This window comes from Bos indicus x Bos taurus, chromosome 19 (assembly GCF_003369695.1).
Source record: "Bos indicus x Bos taurus breed Angus x Brahman F1 hybrid chromosome 19, Bos_hybrid_MaternalHap_v2.0, whole genome shotgun sequence".
Taxonomy (NCBI): Eukaryota; Metazoa; Chordata; class Mammalia; order Artiodactyla; family Bovidae; genus Bos; species Bos indicus x Bos taurus.
This window is the reverse complement of record NC_040094.1, coordinates 7,052,653-7,063,579: the sequence shown is the minus strand read 5'-3', so window position 1 is coordinate 7,063,579 and position 10,927 is coordinate 7,052,653. Positions and strand designations below refer to the sequence as shown.

The following is a 10,927-nucleotide window of genomic DNA, read 5'->3' as shown; positions in this document are numbered from 1 at the left end:
AAGGCAAGTTCTGCCCTATGGATGTGGAGCAAGAGAAACCAGCTGACCTTACAGAACATCACAGATAAGGAATTTTAGAAAACTGTGTATGTTACAGGGTGGTTTCAAATCCCTGGGACCAGACTGATGTTGAAACCTAGAGATGTGGGGCTGATTAGGAGTGGATTGGGCTCACAATGCTTGTGTGCATCATTTTATGGTCAAATGACATTTGTCACCCGAGGCTGGGGGGACACTGCTTCTGTCAAAAGGCATAGAAGGGCCCTATATTATCAGGGATCAGCAAGAATGGCCAGGAGTGCAGGGCATTGTGGTCCCTTCCCCTTCTTCCCTGGAGAAGGCAAAACTGGTGGGCTACACGAGCCCCTGATTACATGACCCATAGCCCAATAAGGGAGACTGACTCAAGGGTTGGGCACTTCTCTTGGGAAAGCATCAGACCAATTTGCTATGGCTCTTTACCTTTGAGCTTCCTCATCTTAGGCCTCTGAAGAAATGGTATACAAACATAGAGGACTGTGCAAGATACCTGGGAACATATCAGGATCATAGCTGTTTCAGTATATACTCACATTTGAACAAGAAAATCACTTCTCCTTTGGGACCAGAAAGATGATGAGTCCATGTTACAGTGAGAGAGAATTTATCCATCCCTCCTTCAGTTCCCAAAGTGTTACTTGATTTCAGCAACTCTGGATTTTTATGTTTATATAATCAAACAAAGTGAGTGGAGGTGATGGAATTCCAGTTGAGCTATTTCAAATCCTGAAAGATGATGCTGTGAAAGTGCTGCACTCAATATGCCAGCAAATTTGGAAAATTCTGCAGTGGCCACAGGACTGGAAAAGTCAGTTTTCATTCCAATCCCAAAGAAAGGCAATGCCAAAGAATGCTCAAACTACCGCACAATTGCACTCATCTCACACGCTAGTAAAGTAATGCTCAAAATTCTCCAAGCCAGGGCCAGGCTTCAGCAATACATGAACCATGAGCTTCCAAATGTTTAGGCTGGTTTTAGAAAAGGCAGAGGAACCAGAGATCAAATTGCCAACATCCACTGGATCATCAAAAAAGCAAGAAAGTTCCAGAAAAACATCTCTTTCTGCTTTATTGACTATGCCAAAGCCTTTGACTGTGTGGATCACAATAAACTGTGGAAAATTCTGAAAGAGATGGGAATACCAGACCACCTGACCTGCCTCTTGAGAAATCTGTATACAGGTCAGGAAGCAACAGTTAGAACTGGACATGGAACAACAGACTGATTCCAAATAGGAAAAGGAGTACATCAAGGGTGTATATTGTCACCCTGCTTATTTAACTTATATGCAGAGTACGTCATGAGAAACACTGGGCTGGAAGAAGCACAAGCTGGAATCAAGATTGCTGGGAGAAATATCAATAATCTCAGATATGCAGATGACACCACCCTTATGGCAGAAAGTGAAGAGGAACTCAAAAGCCTCTTGATGAAAGTGAAAGTGGAGAGTGAAAAAGTTGGCTTAAAGCTCAACATTCAGAAAACGAAGATCATGGCATCTGGTCCCATCACTTCATGGGAAATAGATGGGGAAACAGTGACTGACTTTATTTTTTGGGCTCCAAAATCACTGCAGATGGTGATTGCAGCCATGAAATTAAAAGACGCTTACTCCTTGGAAGGAAAGTTATGACCAACCTAGATAGCATATTCAAAAGCAGAGACGTTACTTTGCCACCAAAGTCCGTCTAGTCAAGGCTATGGTTTTTCCTGTGGTCATGTATGGATGTGAGAGTTGGACTGTGAAGAAAGCTGAGCACCAAAGAATTGATGCTTTTGAACTGTGGTGTTGGAGAAGGCTCTTGAGAGTCCCTTGGACTGCAAGGAGATCCAACCAGTCCATTCTAAAGGAGATCAGTCCTGGGTGTCCATTGGAAGGACTGATGCTAAAGCTGAAACTCCAATACTTTGGCCACCTCATGCAAAGAGTTGACTCACTGGGAAAGACTCTGATGCTGGGAGGGATTGAGGGCAGGAGGAGAAGGAATGACAGAGGATGAGATGGCTGGATGGCATCACTGACTCGATGGACGTGAGTCTGAGTGAACTCTGGGAGTTGGTGATGGACAGGGAGGCCTGGTGTGCTGCAATTCATGGGGTCGCGAAGAGTTGGACGTGACTGAGCGACTGAACTGAACTGAACTGAATCTTTCATAACTCAGAACAAAATGAGTGAGAGAATGGTGACCACGGTGTGCATCTAAAAAACATGTATTCCTTTATGTATCTGGGAGGATTTTCTGAGTTTTGGGTACCTTGCAATTGATCAGCAAATAGTAAAATATATACTTATTTCTAAGGAGATCCAACCAGTCCATCCTAAAGGAGATCAGTCCTGGGTGTTCATTGGAAGGACTGATGCTAAAGCTGAAACTCCAGTACTTTGGCCACTTCATGTGAAGAGTTGACTCATTGGAAAAGACTGATGCTGGGAGAGATTGGGGGCAGGAGGAGAAGGGGACGCCAGAGGATGAGATGGCTGGATGGCATCACCGACTTGACGGACATGGGTTTGGGTGGACTCCTGGAGTTGGTGATGGACAGGGAGGCCTGGAGTGCTGCGATTCATGGGGTTGCCAAGAGTTGGACATGACTGAGCGACTGAACTGAACTGAACTGAACTGAATCTTTCATAACTCAGAAATGGCTAAGAGAATGGTGACCACAGTCTGCATCTAAAACATGTGTATTTCTTTCTGTATCTGGGAGGATTTTCTGAGTTTTGGGTACCTTACTATAGTAAAATATATACTTATATCTAAGGAGATCCAACCAGTCCATCCTAAAGGAGATCAGTCCTGGGTGTTCATTGGAAGGACTGATGTTGAAGCTGAAACTCCAATACTTTGGCCACCTGATGCCAAGAGCTGACTCACTGGAAAAGACCCTGATGCTGGGAAAGATTGAGGGCGGGAGGAGAAGGGGATAACAGAGGATGAGATGGTTGGATGGCCTCACCAATTCAATGGACATAAGTTTGGGTAAACTCTGGGAGTTGGTGATGGACAGGGAAGCCTGGCGGTTCATGGGGTCACAAAGAGTCAGGCACGACTGAGGGACTGAACTGAACCGAACCAAACTGAAGGCATACCCATCATTTCACTTGTTACTATCAGATCTCTCTATTTGATTGTCTAGTCCTCAAATAGAAGTGCTTTGGGTAGGGGGTGGGGTAGCAATAATAATATGACCTGTTATCCAAACTGAACACATAAGCACAGATCACTTTCCAAAACGTCCATGATTTCAGAGCATAAATGCAGACACACCCTTAAAAGAAGCATTGGAAAGGAGAAACTCTGGCCAGCTTCCTGAACCTCACTGGATCCAACTGGACTGGGTGATGACAGAGATCAAACGATGTGGTGATTGGACACAGGGCCGGGAAGAACTGGCATCTTCAGGGCTGCTGAAAAAAAGCCATCTCAACCCCACCAAGCAAAGCAAACTGAAAGTAAGTATGTGAGTAATCGAATGCACATGGGGATGCGCCTCACAAAATGAAGTCTGTGCTTTCCCAAAGGAGGAATTTCCAGGTCTTCAACAGCATCTATCCAATGGCAAAATCAACACATTACCCTTTCCAATCGAGAAACTGAACCTTTGGCTTCTACTAAAGGTAAACAAGCAAAATCTCCTCTTGGTCATGGTACGCTCCATTTTCCTCTTCCACTTCTATATCCCCCTTATCTAAATAACTTTGTTTCTGGCTTGTTTCTAAGTACAATGAGATTTTTGCCCCTGATTTGGGGAAGTTTTCTTCAAAATAGCAGTGTTCCTTAATTCTGCTTTTTATGATGTCTTTGGTAGAATGTTGGCTCAGTTGCCTAGAGATGTGATTTTCCTGTGCACCTCCATTTCCACGGTGCCTTCCCATCCTCTCATGAACAGCATGACAATTCCTCTCCTCTGGCTTTAGGGATAGAGTCCCCACAGGGCACCAAAGACCATTTCACCATCAGCTGATCTCATCTTCCTTTACTTCCCTTATCACTTGCTTGTCATGGTGAGAAAAAAAAAAAAAAAAAGTTTACCTTCTCACTGCCCACCTTACATACTTCCCCAACTCCAGACCCTTCCAGAGGGGTAGGACAAGAATTGCAAAATTCTTTTCTTCAGGTTCATAGTCCTACAGAAGAATAGTCTCAGAATAGGGGCTTTGAATAAGGAAAATCTTGAAAATGAAAGCCTGAATGAGGACACAAAGAAAGAAAAACAAAGGAGGACACCCTGTCCAAACTTGGATCCCTTAAAAAAAAAAAAATTATATGGATTCCATTTTCGTAGAGGGAAACAGAGAAGAAAATACAGCAGCACTTAAGGAATTTCCTCTCATCAGTTTTTCTCCGGTCCCTTGATTGTGTTTAAGCCTCGCTGAGTACTTTGCCTACGGTCCCTGGTGTAGTGATTTGCATCCCCGTCTCTGGGTGGCTGTAGGCCAGAGCTGGCAGCTGTCTCAGTCCAATTCTGGCTAGGAAAGGTAAGGATCTCTGGTTTTTGAAAGATCTGGAAGAGAAATGTGGAAGTCTTTGGAGGGGTGAGGTGGGGTAGGAGGATGTAGATTTAATTCATGAATTGGAAGCTTTCTGAAAAGCTTTCAAAGCTTAAAGGAATCTCCTGGAGCCTTGTGTTTAAAAAGAACCAGAAAGATTTCCTCTCCCTTCTGAGCAAAGGCTTGCAGAAAAAAAAAGGCTAGTTGCTTTATAGATAAGGTTTTGCATCGGGGGCAGGTGTTTCTTAAGGCACGCTCAGGAGGGTTTAATTTCTAATAGGCACAGAGATGAGGGAGAAAAAGTCATTCAAAGACTTTTGATCACTAGTAATTCTCTTTGAATTTTGATTTGAAGACTTAAAAGTCATTTAAAACTGTAGGTGTACTTGAGTGTAATGATAGGTATCTATTCTTCATTTTTTTTAAGTCATTTCATCTTTTTTTCTAGATTGTTTTTGATATGGGTCATTTTAAAGTCTTTATTGAATTTCTTAAAATATTGCTTTTATTTCATGTGTTTTTTGTGGTTTTTTTTTTGGCCTCCAGGCATGTAGGATCTTGGCTCCCCAACCAGGGATCGAACCTGTACCCACTGCATTGAAAGGGGGAAGTCTTGACCATTGGACATCCAGGGAAGCCCCAGGTATCTATTCTTGAAATACAATTTCTGCTTTATCCCAAAGCTTTCTACTTCTCTGTATCAATCAGTGCAAGTCATCAGCTGTTAGAATCTGAAGATGTGCATCTGTGTGTGCAGGCAGATGCAGCTCTGTGAATAAGAATTAGAATTCTGAAGCCTGAAAAGGCTGAGGAGGGCTTGGGTGTTAGGAGCAAACAGACCTACCCTGCTCCCAGCTCACAGACACACTCTCTGCCCCTCATTATAAATTCAGCCAAGAGCTTACCAGTTGCCTCTGGCTTCTTTCTGGGAGAAATTCAAATCATGTACCTTTGACTTTGACAATGGGAAAGCATGGTCTTCAACAGGATAGGGTGATATTCAGGGCTTCAGTGGGGTCATTGGATTATGCTGTGCGGAAGCGGAAGAGGCCCCTGCTAGAAAGTAAAGAGGAATTGCCCCCAAAGGTCACAGTTTGCAGTGGAAACATAGCTGCTCTCAAACAGAGCTCCTCAAGAATCCCCAGTATCCCCATCCTCCCAGGGCATTGCTGGCCAATGCTTAAATGCTCTGGTTCTAAATACCCCTTATCTCGAATACCAAGCAACAGCACTCCTCCTGGAGGGTGGCTGTGTCCCTTATAACCACATTTTTAAAGTCTAAGGATAGTAGCTGAGGCCCTCCAGCCCAGCTCAACAGGCTGGGCTCCCTGACTCAGCAAAGCCTCTGGAGCTTTTCAGCTTTATTTCTTTTCAATGAAGAAATACTTCTCGCCCCTGTCCCTTTATGACAAAATCACCAGGGCCTTATTTCTAGACTAGGCTGGAAAGAGTGAGCTCTGGTAGAACAGCGGTAAGGTGCCTAAGAACATCCATGCCCTCCACCAGCAATTAGAGAAACTTAACTCAAGAGAAAGAAGGAAAACAAATCTCCTTCAAGATTTAACTTATATTTTAGTGTTACTTATATCAGTTGAAAGTAAGTTATTAAAACTTGTACAGACTAAAAATAGAAGATGGCTGACTTTTTTAATATAAATTTATTTATTTTAATTGGAGGCTAATTACTTTACAATATTGTAGTGGTTTATGCCATACATTGACATGAATCCACCACGGGTACAGAAGTATAGGATGAGCTTATAAGAGTCACCCGGTATGATCTCATTTTTCACTCCAAAAGACATATGATCTCATTTTTCGCTCCAAAAAAACAATCTGTGGCTTTCAAATTTTAAATAGTTCATGTGTCGCTTAAAGCCCATTTGGCAACAGGGGGTGGGAAATAGACCTTTACCTTTATTGTTTGAGAATATGATATATCCAGTCATATGTATTTGAATATTGCAAATATCTTCTCCCTTAAAGTGGGTCTAGGAGCAGCTGATTAGCATCAGCCAGGATCAAGCTACAGACCTACTGAATCAGAATCTGCATTTAACAAGCCCCTTGCATGATTAGTGTGCCCGTTAAAGACTAGAGTTAAACCAAGAGTCTCTCTCTCTCTATGACATTTGTCAGATTGCTTAACATTTCTGAGCCTCATTATAAACTGCTTATAAACTCCTTTGTAAAGTTGTGAGCATTAGTGTTAATGCGTGCACCTTGCATGTGCCATGCCCATGGGAGGTGCTCTATAAATGAGAGATGGTGATGATGACAATTTCAGTATTGCCAAGGCTACTCACTTCCTAGTAATCATGTTTAAATCAGAATGACTGGTTTTCACCCTTAACCACAAACATTTGTATCTTTCACCCTCACTCCTAAATGAATTATCATCCAATGAGACAAGCGGGGGAGGGAGGTATACGCTTCAGATGGCCAGCACACACACACATGAAGAAAGAACACTCAGGAAACCTAGGAACATAGATTTTTGTTGGCTTACAGGCTGGATTCAGCTGCCCGATGACTTCACAGCTGTTCCCGCAGCCCTAAAAGTGTCTGTCCCTTCGGCCCCGTCCCCTCAGCTGGGTCTGCAACGCTGACTCGGGGATTTTCTTGTGAAAATGCCTGCTGGGCGGGGGAAGATTTGGAGTCTGGCTGGGGAAAAAATGAGTAATGCAAAGCAGTGCGCTCAGTAAAGGCTGCAAGAGAAATAAAAGTAAAAGCTGCCTCCTGTGTCTCTGGGGACTCTAAAATGATTCTGACTTATCATGTCACTGAGCAGAGCTGGGGGAAGCCAAACTCAGAATCTGCTGGCAAGGAAAAGAAAGAAGAAAAAAAAAAAAAATGGCAGGGAGGAGCAAACCGGCGGGGGAGGAAATAAAAAGAGAGAGGGAAAGACAAGCGTCATTTAGGAAGGGGTAGAGTGAGAGAAAGAGCTCAGGATCTAAAACCCACAGCATTTTATATCTTTTCTCCTTCCCAGAGATCCCTGTCCCGTCACTTTCCTGACAGAGGTGCTGTGACAGGCTGCCTTCTCAGAAGTCCAAGAAGAAGCTCAGACTGCTGTTCCTTCCCTCTCAGGTCCAGGGGTCTCCCTGGTAATGGATTGCTTCTCTCTGAGGTACATGTAAGTATAAACCTTTGGGGGACACAGCCTCATTTTTAAGTTAGCTGAAGTTTCAGCTTTGGGTTGAAGTTTTTTTTTTTTTTTTTCCTTTCAGACAGAATCTCAAATATGCTTTTATTGATCTAGCCAGTCATTAAGGTATCTTGAATAGCAGTGATTAATTTTGGTGACTGAAAGTCTCATGCAAATAGACAGCTCTAACTTTTAGCTCATTGGATAAGGAGTGATATTTTGACCTCCCAGGGCAAGGAAGAACCCGTGAGGTCTGACTTTGGGGTTGAATTAGTTTTCAGTGAGTATTTAATAGGATCAAAGTTGTCATCTCACTGAAATCATCTCCGCTATCTTCCTTTAAATGCTTTCATTTAAAGCATAACTGTAACTGTTCAACCCTTTAGCTGCTAGATCACTTCTCAAGGGTGAAAGAGAATGACTTGCCATGCCTAAACAAGACAGGAGTGTCCACTGTTTTCTCAGCGATGGCATTTCACCTAGAGATTTTTGATGGAGAGTTTCAGATTTCCTTCTGAAATGTTCAGGTTCAAAATATTTACAAAGATGAATCGCATGACATTTTCGTACACTGGAGCATGGGGTAAAAGTGAGCTTGTAAATCTTTATTGAAAATCTAGTATGCTCATTCTTTTAAAACAAGTAGTACATATAATGTCAAAATTCCTTGTTGAATTTAATGGAAAATTTGTAAATTAACTGCTAATTACTCTCATAGTTGGCCTCTTCTTTAACATAAAAAAGCACAAAATTATATCCAACAAAATTGTTGAATTGCTTTTCTTATTTTTCTCTTTTCAAATGCATCAAAGGATATTGCCACATTTTAGATCACAAATCCTAGCCTTATTATCACTGAATTTTTGCCAAACTGCACTCCCACCATGGACCCAGGATGCCTGCTTCATTGCATTTAATAGTTACAACAACTGACTTGTTGACCGTTCATTGCATTTAATAGTTACAACTGACTTGTTGACCGTCAGTTGATGTAGAAAATCTCACTTAAATGCTGGCTGCTGGTCTTGACATTACTTTGGTGCACAGTGAATGGGCCATAGTTTGGAAAGAATGCATGTTATGCCCGGAAATACTGGCAGCGTCTAGGTTGCTGTGAGTGTGGAATGGACTGTGCAAAATGTTGTTTATGACACGCTCTCCTTTTGAATGAGGGTGTTTGGGGATTAAGATTAAGGATTCTCTGTGTTTAGAGGAAAGAAAGCAATAGACAAAGGAGAAAAGCTTGTAAAACATTTGTAGGCTGCCAGAGAGTATTAAGCACTGTAAAGTGCTTCCTGCTTATATACCTTCCCTTTCTTTATGGTTCTCTGCTTTATCTTGCTTTCTGCCCAATGCAAAGAGAATGCAAAAGTTGGGGAAAAAATACATTAAAGTTGATTTTCACAGGCATCCATGTCTCCTAGAAAAGAAAAGAACATAGTGGTGTTTCCCCAGGTCTTTGCTGCTACTTGTGGGGCTCACTCTAATGCATTCAGCTGACATCTCCTGTCTTCACAGTTTTTGCCCTGAGGAGACCACCCAGATCTAGTCTGTGAACTCAGCTAGGAGACACCGCTGTAACAATGACAGACGAGCCCATAAAGGAGATCCTGGGAACCCCAAAGTCTCCCAAACCGGTGGCGATGGAAAAGAATGCCAATGGCGAAGTGGTGGTTACCTTGGTGCCCCTGGTCAGTGAGATTCAGCTGGCGGCCGCCACCGGGGGCGCTGAGCTCTCCTGCTACCGCTGCGTCATCCCCTTCGCCGTGGTGGTCCTCATCACCGGGACCGTGGTCACTGCCGTGGCGTACAGCTTCAACTCCCATGGCTCCATCATCTCCATCTTGGGCCTGGTCCTTCTGTCCCTGGGACTTTTTCTGTTAGCGTCCAGCGCTCTGTGCTGGAAGGTGAGGCAGAGGAGCAAGAAAGCCAAGAGGCGGGAGAGCCAGACAACTCTGGTGGTGAATCAGAGAGGCTGGTTTGCTTAGGGCCGAATGAGACCAGTTGGGACGCGTGACTTGAAGGACCTGCTGTCTCTTCATCAGCCAGGGCACCCAGGACGGCTGTGGGGAGCACGCACTTGGCGCGGACCAGACGCACGGGTCGGCCTGCGGTGGAAGGTGCGCGGGGCTCTCGTCTGTGAGCAATGACTGCTTTCTTCTTCAACGACAAACTTAACTCCAAGGGCTATTCTAAGACTGAAAACCCTCTGTATTAAATATTTTAGGAGTCATGAGAGGTTCGTGGCATTAGACGTTTTGTTGGAAAGTAGGCCAGAAAAGATGAGTTCTGGCACACCAGTGACCTGCCTCCAAAGGAGATAACCCACACTATTAGGATGTTATATCCCAAGAATGTTCTGCTGAGAGTCTGATCTGCTTTGGACTTTGCATTCACCCGTGAAACTCTATGATATTTCTTTTTCCCGAAAAGTTGATTCTCTGGCATCTGTTTATTTTTCATGTTCAGTAAAGCATCACTGGTGGTACTTTTCTTGAGGAATAAACTAATATTTTTTTTATGTTTTAACATTGGACAGTTCTTACAGGATTGTAATGATGTGTCAGATCATTAAAAAAGGTAAAATGTGTAGCTACTAGATCACATGGGGGGATAAATTAATATTAAAATAATCCTATACAGCACTTTTGATGATTTTTATATTTCATGTAAAAATTTAAGTTTCATGTACAGTTCATTCAAAATAATAAATACTCATTGCTGCTGAAACTTCTTACTTCTTTGACTATGCCAGGTCCCAGCTGCAGCATGTGGGGATCTTTGACTTTGATTGCCGCATACGGGTTCTTTTTAGTTGCAGCAATTAGGATCTAGTTCCCTGACCAGGGATCGAACCCAGGCCCCCTGCATTGGGATCTTGGAGTCCTAGCCACAGGACCACCAGGGAAGTCCCTACTAAAACTTCTCAAATGCTTACTTCTATTGTAGTTATGTTACTGCGGTTACAAATTGCCCTTCTTCCCTTGCCTCAGCAACATCTCAATTGTATTCCTCTCAAATGTTGCTTCTTCCTAATTTAACTCAAAGATTTCTATTTTTGTCACACCATTTTTTATAACTTTTGAAAAATATTAAGAATTATGTCCTTTTAAAAGATTTCTATGTCATTACAATTAGGAAATCAAAGCCAGAGGTCAAAAATTGTATAATATGTTGTTAAATATGTATTACATGTGTATTAGTTGCTCAGTTGTGTTTGATTCTTTGCGACCCCATGGACTGTAGC

General features: G+C 42.9%; 1 protein-coding gene across 4 annotated transcripts; it reads left to right on the top strand.

Moving 5' to 3' along the window:
- The first annotated feature begins 4,451 nt into the window (after positions 1-4,451).
- Positions 4,452-10,410, top strand: TMEM100 (transmembrane protein 100). Of its 4 annotated transcripts, none has more exons than XM_027518345.1 (4): positions 4,452-4,520; positions 5,079-5,175; positions 7,525-7,668; positions 9,199-10,410. In XM_027518345.1, exon 4 carries the CDS (start codon positions 9,264-9,266, stop codon positions 9,666-9,668), a length of 405 nt encoding a protein of 134 aa, XP_027374146.1. In that variant the 5' UTR covers positions 4,452-4,520; positions 5,079-5,175; positions 7,525-7,668; positions 9,199-9,263; the 3' UTR covers positions 9,669-10,410. The 4 variants fall into 4 exon arrangements, with proteins under 4 accessions (XP_027374146.1, XP_027374149.1, XP_027374150.1 ...); XM_027518348.1 differs by having other exon boundaries at positions 4,459-4,520; positions 7,525-7,662; XM_027518349.1 differs by lacking the exons at positions 4,452-4,520; positions 5,079-5,175 and adding an exon at positions 6,889-7,257.
- Positions 10,411-10,927: the final 517 nt, after the last annotated feature.

Bases quoted from the DNA above. Each gene is read 5' to 3' on its own strand.
- TMEM100 (XM_027518345.1), top strand. From the start codon at position 9,264: ATGACAGACGAGCCCATAAAGGAGATCCTGGGAACCCCAAAGTCTCCC.